The sequence below is a fragment of the Sinocyclocheilus rhinocerous genome, unplaced genomic scaffold, assembly GCF_001515625.1.
Source record: "Sinocyclocheilus rhinocerous isolate Xijiao unplaced genomic scaffold, SAMN03320098_v1.1 scaffold681, whole genome shotgun sequence".
NCBI classification, from domain to species: Eukaryota; Metazoa; Chordata; class Actinopteri; order Cypriniformes; family Cyprinidae; genus Sinocyclocheilus; species Sinocyclocheilus rhinocerous.
In genome coordinates this window covers 1,240,578-1,255,835 of record NW_015641029.1, presented here as the reverse complement: position 1 = coordinate 1,255,835, position 15,258 = coordinate 1,240,578, and the positions used below count along the sequence as shown (strand labels likewise).

The following is a 15,258-nucleotide window of genomic DNA, read 5'->3' as shown; positions in this document are numbered from 1 at the left end:
TTGACATTTTCACTTAGGGGTGTACTCTCTTTTGTGGCCAGCGGTTTAGACATTAATGGCAAGCTGAATATACTAAATATACAAGCTGTACACTACTTTACATTGTAGCAAAGTGTCATTTCTTCAGTGTTGTCACATGAAAAGATATAATAAAATATTTACAAAAATGTGAGGGGTGTACTCACTTCTGTGAGACACTGTATATATATATATGTGCCTCCTTGTGGTTCTGTACCTGAACAGCACCTCCTTTCATTTTTATCTTAAGCAGGTACTGTAAGAGGCCGTGGCCGTGCTGGGGCCGTTAATAGGGGCCAAGTGCCCCGCGGCTCATACCTTGGTGGCTATTCAGCTGGCCGAGGCATTTACAGCCGCTACCATGAAGGAAAGGCCAAATTGCTGGACAAACCTTACGAGATCATGCCCAATCTAGAGCTGGCAGCTGTGAACCCAGTGGGCATCAAGCCTGGCACAAGTCAGTGTGAAATTAAACCACATATATAAAGAATTTAACTCAGTTGTGCTCTACTCCATTCAGTGGAGGCAGAATCTAGAAACTTCAAGAAGTTTCTAGACAATTTACTAATATTATTTATTACTGAAATTGAACCACCAGTTAGTTTTACATTAAATTCTTAAATCTAAAAATGGCTATCAAGTAAACTGGAGTTATAAAAAAAAAAAAAGTAAGATAATTTATTAAACTGTACTGCCCCTACTGGCCTGGAGTGGAACACTAACTTCCTTTCTTTATGACAGTTGTCAGCTGTCATAGCTGTCACTGCTTACCCTAGTAAGCAGGCTTTTGGTTTTTATTTTATTGCTTAAATGCTTTCTTTCAATTATACATACAATGTTCAAACAATTCTCAAAAAGCTCTCAAAATTGTATATAACTCCAGATTAAATATTACAATGTAGTCATCTGAATAGACTGTTATTAAATACATTAACATAAGACAGGAACGAAAACCACTTATAAAATGCTTTGAGAGTGTTTGACTTTGTTTGGGCATTGAGTTCAAAGTTCTTAATGACTTTATTTTCTTACTAATCAGCTGCTCTGTGTCGAAACTGACTGATCTTGCAGAATTCTGATCTGAGATCTGCAAAATCCTGACTGGAGTATTCTGACGTCACTTAAACCTAAGTCTGAATTAACATGGGGAATGAAAAGAGTTTTTGTACATGGAAATAATGTGTGTGTGTGTGTGTGTGTGTAAGACGGTGTGTATGTGGCTGTGTGTGGGTGTGTTTTTTGTCGCTAATCTTAAGCTGAGTCATACACTTGTTGTAAATGAGGACAGGTTGTGTAAGTCTCAGTCTTTCCTTTTTTCTGCTTTTAACCTTTATCCTTTTTGCACTTTCTGACTCAACTTCACTTACCTGAATTTCTATACTGCCTCATTTGAGATTTTAAATGATATGTTACCTAACATATGGTACACACTTTACATAGTGATGTACAAAATATGCTATTGTGTAAAGTACACTATATAGTCTGCATATTTTTGCCATTGTTCTAATTGTACGTATATGTTTAGTGACTCTTCCAGGCCTTGGTGCCCAGTACCCTGCTATGTTTTCTGCTGCCCCTGCAACTAAGTTAATGGAGGAAGGGAAGATGCACCCAGTGGAGCACCTGATAAATCCTTTGGCCCTCCAGCATGACCCCACAGCTGCCTCGGCCACTGCAGCAGTCATACCTGCGGTCTCCACACCACCACCTTTCCAGGTACTCACCTGCACCTGAGCAGATGGGACAATTTACAGTTATTACAACACTCCGATAATTCTAACACCATTGAAAGCAAAAATGCTGTGCTGTATGGCACTTTAACAGCCAATGAAAATATTATTGTACAACTATGTGGAACTTGATCAAGCCTGGAGCGTTAGTGTTTTCTTACACTTTAAGATCCAACTGATACTGCTGATCACCATGAGATTTGAATTGCAGTAGCAAATATTTGAGTTAAAAAGCAGAACTGGAACAGAAATTTTAAGAAATTCTTGTAACTTCAGTAAGTGTAATTTGTAACTTGAAAAGGAAGTTGAATAGCCTTATCTAAAAGTTGAAATAGTCTTTAATTTTGAAGGTTTTATAGGCCAAAATATATAAATAGTGTGCCAGTATATTACATTTCTTTGAACTGTAATTATGAATTCCACTTCCTCTAATTCCAGTTCAAATTCCAGTTCAGCTTTCTATTCAATTAAAATTCCAACTCATGAATTGGAAGGAGATTCTAAAAATATGAATCCCGATGAGCATAATATCTTGCAGCCTGTAATTAAAGAATTCATCACATAAAAACACTATTAGTAGCCAAAAAATAAAGAGATATTGAATTTTTTTTTAATTATCCGAAGAATAATACCAATACTGACCAAAAATACACAACATCTAGTCAAAATGCTATTGTCATAATATTGAATATCGCCTTCACAACTGTATGGAAATCTGTATGAATCTTGCGTTCATACGGTCATGATAAGTAAAAAAAAAAAAAACATTTAAAGAAATTTATTGGACTGTTAAAGGGATAATTCGTCACCAGTAATATGGGGTTTTAATAAAAGTTGGCTATCTATGCAGCAAAGACATGATTTTATTTTATTATATATATTTTTTTAATCGGTGCTACATGACTAGAGAAAACTGAGAAAAAGTGATGTGCTGAAAAATGTAGGAAAATTTCAATACTCGTAATGCACTGGGCTCCATCAAACTATCAATGAGTGGGGATACAAAAATTCCTCAGTATGATCTGTAGTTTTCACAAAAGCCAAGTTTGCGTCATACGGTGAACTTTTGCTGACAAATAACCTCGATCTTGGTGCAGGTAACAGAAAAATACTGTAATACACATTGTTCATTTACTGTATACTATCAATATTGTACAAATACAAAGCTGGTTGAAAATCTGCAAACTTTGCCTTTAATATGCAAATGTGTTTGCTGTGTAGGGAAATTGGACCAGGTTTTATTTAATCTTTGAGCAGAGAATGACAACCCCTCCATTCACATACAGTATTCTGTTTGGGACCATTGAGATTTTACTCTAGGCAGCACCTACCCAGCATGCCAGCGTGGAAATAAAAGCCAAGCAACCCGCCATCATGGTCGTTGTCAAAAACACTTTATTTATCGTTGCTTGATGGTGTTTAATTAGGATGTGGTGTAACAATCTATTTCTTTATCTCACAGGGTCGTCCTATAACTCCCATCTACGCTATGGCTCATAATGTGCAGAGGATTCCGGCTGCAGCTGCCAGTCTGTATGGAGCCAGTTACATGCCAATCGCCGCCCACGCCAACACCGCCACGCTGGCAGCCCTGCAGAAGAATGCTGTTGTGGCAGCCGCCGCAACCTATGGAGGGTATGCTGGGTACATGCCTCAGGCCTTCCCTGCCGCTGCCACCTTCCAGATGCCCATTCACGATATATACCAGACCTACTGAGACACTCACAGCATCAATCACAGTGACTTACAATTACACACACCGCGTCGCCACAGGCCATCAGACATTTACGGCATAACTATGAAGTCTGCTGGTTAATTGAACCACGCAGAGTGAAACTGACATACAACAAAACTAACACATTCTGACTCGTGTGAAGCTCCCTGGAAGCCTTTAGATTAGATGCTGGCAGCAAGGATGTAGATTTCTGCTAAATTTATTCACAACTTCATCAGCCCCTCTGGCCCACATTTATTAATCCGGATGTATGACCTAGACCAAAACCACTTTTATATGCTACTGATTAACTTACCAAGACAGGTAGACTTTTGTGTTCTAAGTTATGGACTCAAACCCTGCAATGTGACCAGAACCTCACCTATTTTCCCTTTAGATCAATAGGAAGCAGTCTGTCAGTTCGACTTCCTAAAGGAATTGACAACACTTGCTGATTTCCAAAGCCATCACACGACTGAATGAATGACAACTCCTGTTCTCGAATGTCCATTTGCATATTTTATCATTCTGCAGAGGTCTTGTATATTAGCTGATCACCAGTACAGATGTGGACTGACTCCGAGTGATATGTTCATATGAAGTAATTCAAAATAAGACTCGCAGAAGAAGCACACCTACTGACATATCACCGTCTTCCCCACACACTCCAGCTGAGAATCGTGAGCCAGAGCGTTCCTGTCGCCGCACACTCCTAATATCGCTCCTCTGCATTCACGGCCACAAGAATACTGAAGGAACGTTGTAGTATTTGTGGACTTTAAAAAGAGCGTATTTAATGCCTCTGTATGCTTCAGAGCATTTACTTTTGTTTTATGAAGAAAAACTGTAAAATGAACAAACAACTGCTGAGCAGGAACTTCAACAACCACAGAAGTAGAAGATTGAAAGTGTTTCATGAAAAGGCTGTATTTTGAGTTTATAACATATACTTGCTAAACGCGTTGAAGACGTCGGAATCTTCCGTCCACTGGGTTTCCTGCACGCGAGTCTATATGCAAATACATGCATTCGTTTTTCCGCCTTAACTGTTTATTTGCTTGTGCATTTTTATATTTAGATTATTTTAAGATTGTACTGTTTAGTTGGTTTGAAGATGCTGTTTTTATTGTCTAGAGGATATTTTTCTTCTCTAAACTGGAAGATAGACAAACACTGTTTTCATTCACATTCTCAGAGGCAATGTGTTCAAGAAAAAGAAAACTGGAAAAAGAGAAGTTTTTCAGTCAGTCGGATATATGCTGGATAACATTTGTTCCCTGTTTACGGGATAGTTCACCCAAAAATGAAATTACATATCTTTCCAAACCTGTATAACTTACTTTCTTTGGTGGAACATGAAAGACGATATTTTGAGATATTTTTTTTTTCTCTCTCTCCATGCAATGGAAGTCAATGGTAACCAAAACTTTTAGGTTACCAAGATCTACTTTTGTGTTCTACAAAAGAAAGTAAGTCATACAGGTTTGGAATGACACGAATAAATTATTTTCAATGATTTTCAGAATTTTCAGTTTTGTGTAAACTATCCCTTTAATGTGTTTTAAATGCACAAACTGGACTGACAAAAAAGTAGCTGGGTTGAAGATACAGCATTATTTATGATGACTTAGTTCTGCTTACTTGTACTGGTTGTGTTAGTTGATGACCAACCCTTATTTTTCAGACCACTACTGTGATTCCCAGCATCCAGTCCTGTGAAGTCTTATGTGCATCATTAGGAGAGCACAGGCTCCCTCATATCCGCTTTTGTGCCATTAATACAAATTACAATTCCTCCTATAGATGAGCAGCCAGATGGTCCATCGAGTTTTGTAGTTTTTCCTGTCTTTTGTAGTTCTAACCCTGCATTTTTGTAGATCACACTCCATGTTGTGTAGCTACTGTAGTATGGTATGTTAGCAATGATGTGCACTTAAACATTTTAGGGTGTTAGAGGTTCTTGTGTATGTGTATATGCTTTACAATATGTGTGTGAGCAGGCACTTTTGTCTTTTTAGGGGTATTTTGATACTCCTAGAACTGGAATGAACTGGACCAAACTGAAACCAGGGAGCTCATAGAACCTGTTAATATCCTCATTGTCTTTTCAATGACTGCTGTATATCATATTAATGTCCTTCTGAAGACTGCTGTATGCCACCACTATGCCTTCTGTAGGACTGCGTATGTCACATGGGCCTTTATTCAGACTGCTGTCTGTCAAGTGACCTCTTAAACACTGTTTGTGATACCACAGTGCCTCTTCTGTCCTATTTTCTTTCAGAAAGTCTAGTTTTTTTTCTTCTTTTTTTCTGTGTTATACTGTTGTTTCTATGGGGGCTCTGAGTGTTAGAGTGCTGCTTTATGTTGTATTATGCTTTCATGTGTTTCATGTTCTAACAGAGTTGATGTTTTATTAAGTATAGCCTGTTTTTTTTTTTTAAGAAGAGACTGAGTGAAAGTTTGGGGAAAACTTCACAATGTACCAAACAAAGAATGACAATCCATGCAGTTCACATCACGTAAGCTAGAGACACATTTTTAAACACTGCTGCAATCATCGAGGACACTCTCTCTCGGATATGGCATATCTGTGTGTTTTTGAGAAAAGTGAACCATCCACAGTAGTTTTTCTCTGTCTGTTATCTAATCTTTTATTATGAGAGAAGCAGTCAGGATATATTTAATATATACAGTACAATGTTTTTGTGTATGAAGTAAGAGGAAATGTTATTAATATATTTTAAGAAGATATTTCCATCTCATTATATGTGCTTTAGAGACGTTTAACAACAAAAACGTATTTTTTGCCAAAGTGTTCAACTAATGCGAATGTGTGTATGTGTGGATATATAAATGTGGCTCTAAGTTGCCAGTGTGGAGTAAATACTGGCCCAAATTAATCATGCATTCATTGGTAAAACATTTTCTTTTGCAATCATTTCAGAAACACTACACGTGTAGCGTTTTTCCCTCCATTTTTACACTTGTTTCTTGTTACTAGAAGACAAATGAACAAGACAAGCTGACCTCGGCAGAGGACATTTAGATAATGTAGAATGTTATTGCCAAAATATTCTTATCTTTTTTTTTTAGATCTACTTAGAACTGTTTTCTATTTCGCATTGTTTGTTTAAAGCTTTTTTGGCATTGTATATTTATAGAGGTAGTTTAATAAAGCATTTTCAAAAAGAAAGTAAGATCTGTGCTTGTCTTTTCTTCTTTGCTCACCTTTTACACAAAATAGTTTTACTAAAAATGATCAGCAATTGTACTTTTTTTATTTTTTATTAAAACACTTTAAATGTGCAATATTTTTATTTTAATCTTTTAAATCGTGTTCTTTTACTTTTGTTTTTAGAATTGTCTGATTATCAGATCATCATTAGTTTAAATTTCACAAGTGATGAGGGTTGAAGATATCTTCTGATGGACAAAATGTACCAAACTGTTTCAAGCAGAGGTGCTCAATCCAGATCTAGAGCTACCGTCCTGCAAAGTTCAGCTCCAACTCTGCTCCAGCACACTTTTCTGTAATCGCTACATCTTAAGTAGATTATTCAGGTGTGTATGATAAGGTTTGGAACGGAACTTTGTGAGATAGGAGATTTGCTGGAATAGGACTTGGCACCCCTCAACTAAATGAACATGTAAGATTTAAACATGCAGTTCTTTTTGGACCACTAGGGGGCAGCAGTGCAGAGGGACCTGATGAAGGTTTAAAGTGATGGGATGGGATCTGAAAACCTGTGTTACTGTAATATGGCTGAAACTGCCAGGTTTTGCTCAATGTACCCATTAAGTTCAGTGAAGTTCTTCCATTCTTGTGTCAGGATTTGACTAAGCAACAGTGGCATGCATGACATGATATGGCTTGCTGAATTGGTCATTATTGCCACTCCCTAGTGATGAAAAAGGTCAGAAACAGACTTTATTTTATCTGTTTTTTTTTTGTAAATAGGGTGACATAGGGTGAAGTGGGATGAATATGTTTCATGATTGATTGCCCTTTAAATATCAGCAGAAAATCAAATGTTAATAGATGCCACAAAGGTTGTCATTCCAAATGTTTTCATTTGCATCACAATCATGCATCACAATTACGCTTTAACATCCAATTCATCTCTGGCAAATGAAAATGCTCTTACAGACTCTATACAGAATACAAACACACACACAAAACCTAGTTCTTAATTATTGTTTTAATAATTAAATGATAATTACAGAAGTCATTCCAAATGTTTTCATTTGCATCACAATCATGCATCACAATTACGCTTTAACATCCAATTCATCTCTGGCAAATGAAAATGCTCTTACAGACTCTATACAGAATACAAACACACACACAAAACCTAGTTCTTAATTATTGTTTTAATAATTCAATGATAATTACAGAAAAGTATGTTTTGTAAAAAAAAAAAAAAACTAAATTATTTGTGAGGGTCTGGCTGTTGTCCCACTTTACTTTACCATGAGACACTTTTTATTCTGGACACTTGTTCTGATGGATTATGATTATTAATCATGACACTATTATGGCATTACATGAACCATGTCATATGTCTGTGTATAGACAATATCAGGAACATTATTTTCAATTTATGGTAACCAGGCAATTTAAGGCAATTGCTCTTAATCTCGGACAGATGGTAATGTTGTGATTAGTAATTAATTGGTAATTCTTTATAATTTGTCAGTTATTTGTAATGAGGAGGACAATATTATTCAGTCATTATTGATTACCTCAGTCCTAAATTAGTTTATCTGGTTTCCATATTAGTTTATAGTAGTAGCTGATGTGTTACTGTAGAACTACTCATTAGTCCTGTATTACTTCCTGCATAGTTACCTATCAATGACAGACTATTTTTCTGAAGTGTATTTTTTTATTGATGTATGTATGTATGTATGTATCTTTGCTGTGTTACTCACTTGGCCACTGAACCTCATAGGTGTAGCCCAGGTTTTCTGGGGCGGTGACAAACATTTCAGCATTTCTGGACTGGTGGCCAAAAAGGAACCATATTGAACTCTCTGTTGTGCCCAATTGGAGCGTTTTCCTCAGGATAGACCACTGTGCCTGCTGCATAAGCACAGAGAACACTAGTTAGAATACAGCTGAAAGATGAATCTCTTTTTGGTTATGCGTGTATGTACATTGTGTGTGTGTGTGTGTGTGTGTTTACCAGCAGTGTGTCTCTGAAGCCATTCATCAAAAATGGCATCAGTGAACGTGTGAAGCAGGATGAAGATGGGGTCGTTTGGTGACAGGTGAGTCTGTCCACCTGTGCCATTGAGAAACAAATGAGCCAGGTTGTGAAGACTCCTCACTACTGGGTCATAGTTTCCCTGGGGAGCACTGTAACCTAGTGACACACAAGAACACCAATTAAAAGTCTCCTCGCTTTTAGGAGTTTATGTAGGTGGTTGTTTGGTGTGCTAGTCTCTTTGTCTGTGGCTCCAAACATTTTTCAAAAAACTTTTTTAAAAAGTAGCGTTATCTGCAGTTGTGAGTGTATCATACCCTCAATAGTGTTCCTGAAGCTCTGAGAAGAAGTCGAGTAATATGGTGGCGTGTCAAAAGTGTTCAGCTCTAGACAGTCAATGATGTCCTGTGGTTCTGGTAATCTTTGAACCATGGGTCGAGCCACATTAACAGCAGGGTTTCTTCTGATTGGATTTGTCTCTGCACCTGAATACACACCAGTCAGAGAAGGTAAATAACTTTGATAACTTTTGATACATTTTGATTATTAAAGACCTTCATTAAAGACCATCAGTACTGTGTCTCAAGGGCAATATGTCTGGTAAAATATCACATAACCTTTTATTGTTAAGATTTGTTTAGGATGTAAAATCGTGTCATGTGGTGCGACTCCATCAAAACTTGATGATGTTTATAATTAATTAATTAATAATAATTGTAAAAATTATGTTTATTTTGAAAAATATATTTTAAAAAGGTAAATATAGTTAATTAAAACTGCCCCCCCCCCCTCCAAAAAAACATATTTGTTACGTAAAATAAAATAAATGTTAATTTAATAAAACAAAAAATTTAATCAAATAAAATAATAAAATTAAATAGAAAATCTATTTATCTTAGCTAGTTGCCAAGGCAACATTTCTCATTTTAATTTAGTTTCAGTAACTTGATGTACTAAAATAATTAAACCTAAAACTGAAATAAAAAATATTTAGTACAATTATATAGTACTAATTAAAAACTGTATAGAGAAATATAAAAAAGCTACTAAAAAGGACAAAAACACACAACAAAATGTTAACACTTACAGTAATACCGGTGTAAACACACGTATTCATGGTGTAAGGAAAATAATTATAACTTTTTACTTTATGGTTACACCACGTTACATTTTTAGAGTCATTCAATTTAAAGTTTGTAAATGTTGTAAAAGTTTTTCATAACCATATGAAATCAAAATGAATACCTAGTTTGTTTGTTTTTATCACAATTTGTCATTTGTTTTTGACCCATGAACCAAATCTCTTTATGAGGTCCTGCAGACTGTGAGAAAGAAGCATATAATACTATTCACTTTGTCTGCAATCATGAGTCGCTTGCAAATACAATCACATGATCCTAATCGTTTTGCCCATATAAGGTTTGATCTTTCTTCTGAGCTCTCGAAATGCCTCAAAGGATTAGTTCAAACAGCATGTGAGCAGTCTTAGGTCTTGGAATGCATGCATGCATGTGTGTGTGTGTGTGTCTTAGTGTTGCAGATGGTCTCCAATGTCTCACACTCCCCCATACTCTCACAGATCTCCCACCAGGGAGAGGCCACAAAATTAGATGTGTGTTTTTGCAGTATTCTGTGTGTATGTGTTTGTGTGATGTATAGAGAGGCAGTGTGTGTTATTGGTATGTTGTGTGAGTGTGTCGTACTGTTGCAGATGGTCCCCAGTGTCTCATACTCCTCCACACTCTCACAGATGACTCTCCACTGAGAGAACACAGAGTTGGAACTGATGCCATTGGTGTCAAAGCTGCTTCTGGCTCCCAGCAGGTCATCAGTGCAGATATCACACTCGCTGCCTCCTATTGCAAAGTTCCAGTACAGCAGGGCAAACGACGGGTCCCCCAGCATGTCCTGTGCACACACACACACACACACGCGTATCCCAACATGTCCCATTAGCTGATCCTTCTATCAATGGGGAATAGTTGGTATTTCTGCTCACTGCACAAGACAATAAGACTTGCCAAATTGATTTTTCCAGAATAAAGCATACATCTAACAAAACTTTAGAGGATTATGCTTAAAACAATGAAAAAGGAAAAATAAGGTAAAAAGATTTCATTTCATTTCATTTAAGATACATCCTCTGAAAAAAAAGTCTTATCTTAGTTCCGAAGTAAATTGGTTCTTAGTATATTTTTATTTATTTTTTTGATTAAAAATAAAATGAATAAATTAAATGAATAAAACAAATTTCAGCCACATAAAAAAATCATCAACTAGTCAATCATAATTATGACAAAAGTCAAAATTATGAGATAGTTTGGGAGATAAAAAGTCAAAATGATCAGATACTCAATGTCAAAATAATGACATAAAAAGTGACAATTATGACAAAATATCTAACAATTTTGACTTTTTGTCATAATTTCAACTTTATGTCATAATTATGTTATAATTATGTCATGCTTTTGACTTTTTGCATGTCATAATTATAACGTTTTATGACATATGATGTACCAAAGCATTACTTTTTTTCCCTTATGTGGCAGAAATGGGCTTCCATACTAATAGAAAGATTTCCCCAAAAATGAAAATTCTGTCATTTTTTACATGTACGATTTGGAAGGATATATATCTTTCCAAATCATATATGTAATAATGACAGAAATTTCATTTTTAGGGAAATCTTTCTATTAGTATGGAAGCCCATATCGGATAGCCCATATATATATATATAATTTAATAATCATAATAATAATTTATGCATTTAGCAGACGCTTTTGTCCAAAGCGACTTACAGTGCATTCAGGCTATACATTTTTTACCAGTATGCGTGTTCCCTGGGAATTGAACCCACGACCTTTTATATATATATATATCAAGCTTTAAAAAGTATGTCAAAGCATCATAATAGTGGTCTTATTGACCCTACGCTGGGAGTTTGATTGACAGGTGATCTGACCAATCATAACGCCAAATCTGCCATTTCGTCTGACAAACAATCTACTGTATGACTTCAGAAAACTTGTCTTACAAGGTATGAGTCATATGAACAACTTTTATGATATTTTTTGCTTTTTTTTTAAGCTTGGAAGCTCCAGTCCCCATTCATTACATTTGCCTGGAAAAGAGCAACCAATGCATTCTTTAAACTATCTCCCTCTGTGTTTGACAAAAGAAGTAAGTCATACGGTTTTGGAATCACATGACATTATTTAACAGGTTTTGTATTTCTGTTTCCTGCAGTATAATTATAATTATCTGTTTTGGGTCACCTGCATGTCTCTCTCCAGTTGCAACAGGTGATACCGGTGCCAAGTGACAAATCCCGGCCCTTCGTGAGAGAAATCCACACCTCCGAAGCTCTGCTGGCCTGGACCCATGTAAGTCTTACTGACCGAATAGTAGTGGGTCCAGACAAAGTAATTATAAATGGTGATGTTCTCACACTGTACACTTGCTCCATCAGGGCCAAAAATCTCCTGATAGTGACGAGTACAGATGACCAGGTCAGGATGGACGGTTCTTTTAGCCTGGTCCAGATCGTTCACAAAGGCTCTTTTCTCATCTGTAGACATCTGCATGACGTTACGACACACTGAGAACACACACAAACCCAGATGAGACAGAAATCAAAGCACACAAACATCACATATTGTATGTATTTCCAGTACATATCTGTATTGTGTGTATTTCTGTCCTCACCCACGGTGGATCTTTGATCACAGTTTGGCCCTGTCAGGCCATGTCGGCATCGCCCACAATTAAATCCACTGAAGTTTCCGTTACACTGGCAGGTCCTGTTAAAGAACCTCAGCGGCCATCGTTCTCTATCATCCCGCCCATCGTGAGGATACTGAGGCCCGTGTGGGCGGCGGTCAGCAGCAATTGACACACATTGACCTCTCCCAGTACTGGATCCACACTCATCATTGGGCAGTCCAGTAGGTGATGGGCAGCAGGTGCCACTCTGCAGACCTTCTGGTGTCACACACTGACGTGGGAACTGAGCGTGCGTCAGCACAACGCACATTAGCGCTAAACACACACTCTTCCACATCCTGGAAAGGCATATATGGGCCCACAAGCATTAAAATATGCTTTAAGGGATAGATCACCCAAAAATGACAATTTCATCATTTACTGTCATCATTTATTCAACCGCATGTTATTATAATCCTGTATAACTTTATTTCATCTTTGGAACACAACAGACAGAATGAAAATCATACGGGTTTGGAGCAGCATAAGTTGAGTAAAATATGTTGGTAGGTTAAAATATCTATCCAAAAGTGCATAGATTGTGAAACTTAAGTTAAAATGGCCAATATCTATCAATCATGAAAATCAGCTTATTAGTTATTCGTGCAGTTTATACTTGTAATATTAGCAAACTATTCAATTAGAACACTTAAAAAAACATTTCTGTGTTTACAAAAAAGTATTTTTGTCTCTTTTCCATGAAAAGATATATTGTATCTAAACATCAGATAACAAAATAAACGCATTACAGTTTTTTTCAACTGCTTACATGCATTTTCAAAACTTTGCCTCTTTTTTTCAAAACTTTACACACAAATCCAAGAATTGCACACACAAAATGCAAAATGCCTCACATCTCTTGCAAAATGAAGCACTGCATTCAAAATATCACAAACACATCTCAAAAGCAAACTTTTGCAAACACCTTTGCCATAATACTAGTTCCTGTTAGATTTTTGTGTGTTACATAGAGAATTGTGTGTTGTGTTTTGCAAAAAATGTTTTTATCAAATTGAAAACTGAGTCAAATGCCGAGAATTAGTGTATGGTTTTGCAGATTTGGTGTGTGGTTCTGGTGTTTGAGTGTCAGGTTTCAGAAATTGTGTGACAAGTAAAGATTTTGTGTGTAAGCAGTTGAAAAAAAACCTGTAAAACATTAAGAATCCTTTGTAGAAAATGTATCTTGAATTAATAATTTACTCATTTGAATTCTTTATTTTTCTTATCTTGTTGGAAAACTTTTTATGTTTTATGCATAAACTTATTTTTATATTTTATTATTATTATTAATTTCTTTACATATATTTTTTATTTTGCAGTTTAACAGGAAAAATTAAGCATGAATTAAGAGAATTATTTCACCATTAAGTGTTATGGTTTGCTTCAGGGAAATGATAACCACTCTGGTTCTAACTGTTTGTGGGAGGGGAAAAAAACATTATTTTAGGTGAGTGCAAAATGTGCCCAGTAAGACCCATTCCTACTGCAGAAGATCTGAAAAATGTAAGAAATGTATTACCCTGTCAAAGAGAAACAATGGAAAGCAACAGATTTCTCTCTCTCTCTCTCTCTCTCTCTCTCTCTCGCTCTCTCTCTCTCTTTAATATTGTATTTTTTATTTTTAGTTGTTTGAAGTAGTATAGGCTTGCCATTGTATAGCAGCCTTCTAGAAGCATCTAAGGATATAGACTGTTCCAACTTCACAACCTCAAACTGTAGTTATGTCCTAAGAGCAAACCCCCACACATGGATTGTATTAATGGTTCTCACAAAATAAAATAAATTTTTTCCTTTATTGATTTGTCATCTTGACTCTTATGATGGCAAAAAGATCCTGTATCTACGCTCATCATAAATTCTGAAATGATTTATCAAACAACAATTCATCCATGGCATGCCCTAGTGGGCCACAATGTCAGTCTTCAACCAATGATATAAAGAGTACAAAAACGATACAACTAAAGAAAGATCAAATTAAAGTATGTACCTTATATCATCCGTTCTCTCTTTCCCTCAAACACTCTGTCTTTCTCCTGTACTGTAGTGGCCCCCTGTGCTGCCCCCTGGCCAACTCTTTTATACCTACACCCCTCCTGACTGCACTCATCTCTCTGATCCCTCCATCCCGTGATCAGCAGCCAGTAGAGAGAGGAAGAGGAGAGCGAAAGAGAGAGAGAGAGAGAAAGGGTAAAAACACAGCCTACAACTTTCTTTTCTCTTCAATGAATGTGGCTCTTCATTTGCGTCTGTTGGTTTGACCTTTTCAAATGTCTGATATCAGTGGTCTTTGTTTTCATAACAGGCAAAATAGTGGACAGAAACAAACCATTTATTAAAGAAAAGACACGTGTCTCAAGTCTGTTATGAAAGGATTGTGCAGGAAACATAGAAAGACATTTGAATTGTTTTTAATCCTGAACTCTTTAAATTTCAGTTAGTACATCTCCCAAATATAAACAAGTTTTGTTTTTTAAAAACATTTTTCTATAAAATTGGATATACATTTACAAGTAAATGGAAATTGTTAAATGCAATAAATGAATGTGTATTGTAAATATTGTTCTGCTTCATCAAAACAGTACAAAATCCAAATCCAAAAATTATTAAGGCCTACATTTAAGATGTATGTATTTGAATTGCATATTAAATTTCCATCCATTAGGATTACACAGTTTTATAAATTAATGTGATGCCCATTTGCCAGTTATACATTAATGAATCAAGAAACAAAAGGTTATTAATAGTACAAATAAACTGAACGTGTTTTAAATGCACAATAACCAGTTTTACATATTTATCATCAATAAATCAAATTGGTTTCTGT

The 15,258-nt window shown here is 36.1% G+C and overlaps 1 protein-coding gene and 1 pseudogene across 8 annotated transcripts in view; one reads left to right on the top strand and one right to left on the bottom strand.

Moving 5' to 3' along the window:
* LOC107754149 (RNA-binding protein 47-like) overlaps window positions 1-4,781 on the top strand; it is a 31,151-nt gene extending 26,370 nt beyond the window's left edge. For 6 of the 8 annotated variants that reach the window (XM_016570495.1, XM_016570490.1, XM_016570492.1 and 3 more), the window contains 3 exons: window positions 269-475; window positions 1,544-1,734; window positions 3,211-4,781. In XM_016570495.1, the coding sequence (XP_016425981.1) occupies window positions 269-475; window positions 1,544-1,734; window positions 3,211-3,465 (653 nt within the window). In that variant the 3' untranslated portion in view covers window positions 3,466-4,781. The remainder of the gene's footprint in view (window positions 1-268; window positions 476-1,543; window positions 1,735-3,210) is intronic. The other 2 variants (XM_016570498.1, XM_016570499.1) reach the window with 2 other exon arrangements.
* Window positions 4,782-8,347: 3,566 nt separating this feature from the next.
* LOC107754180 (5,6-dihydroxyindole-2-carboxylic acid oxidase-like) lies at window positions 8,348-14,486 on the bottom strand (annotated as a pseudogene).
* Between the last annotated feature and the right edge of the window lie 772 nt (window positions 14,487-15,258).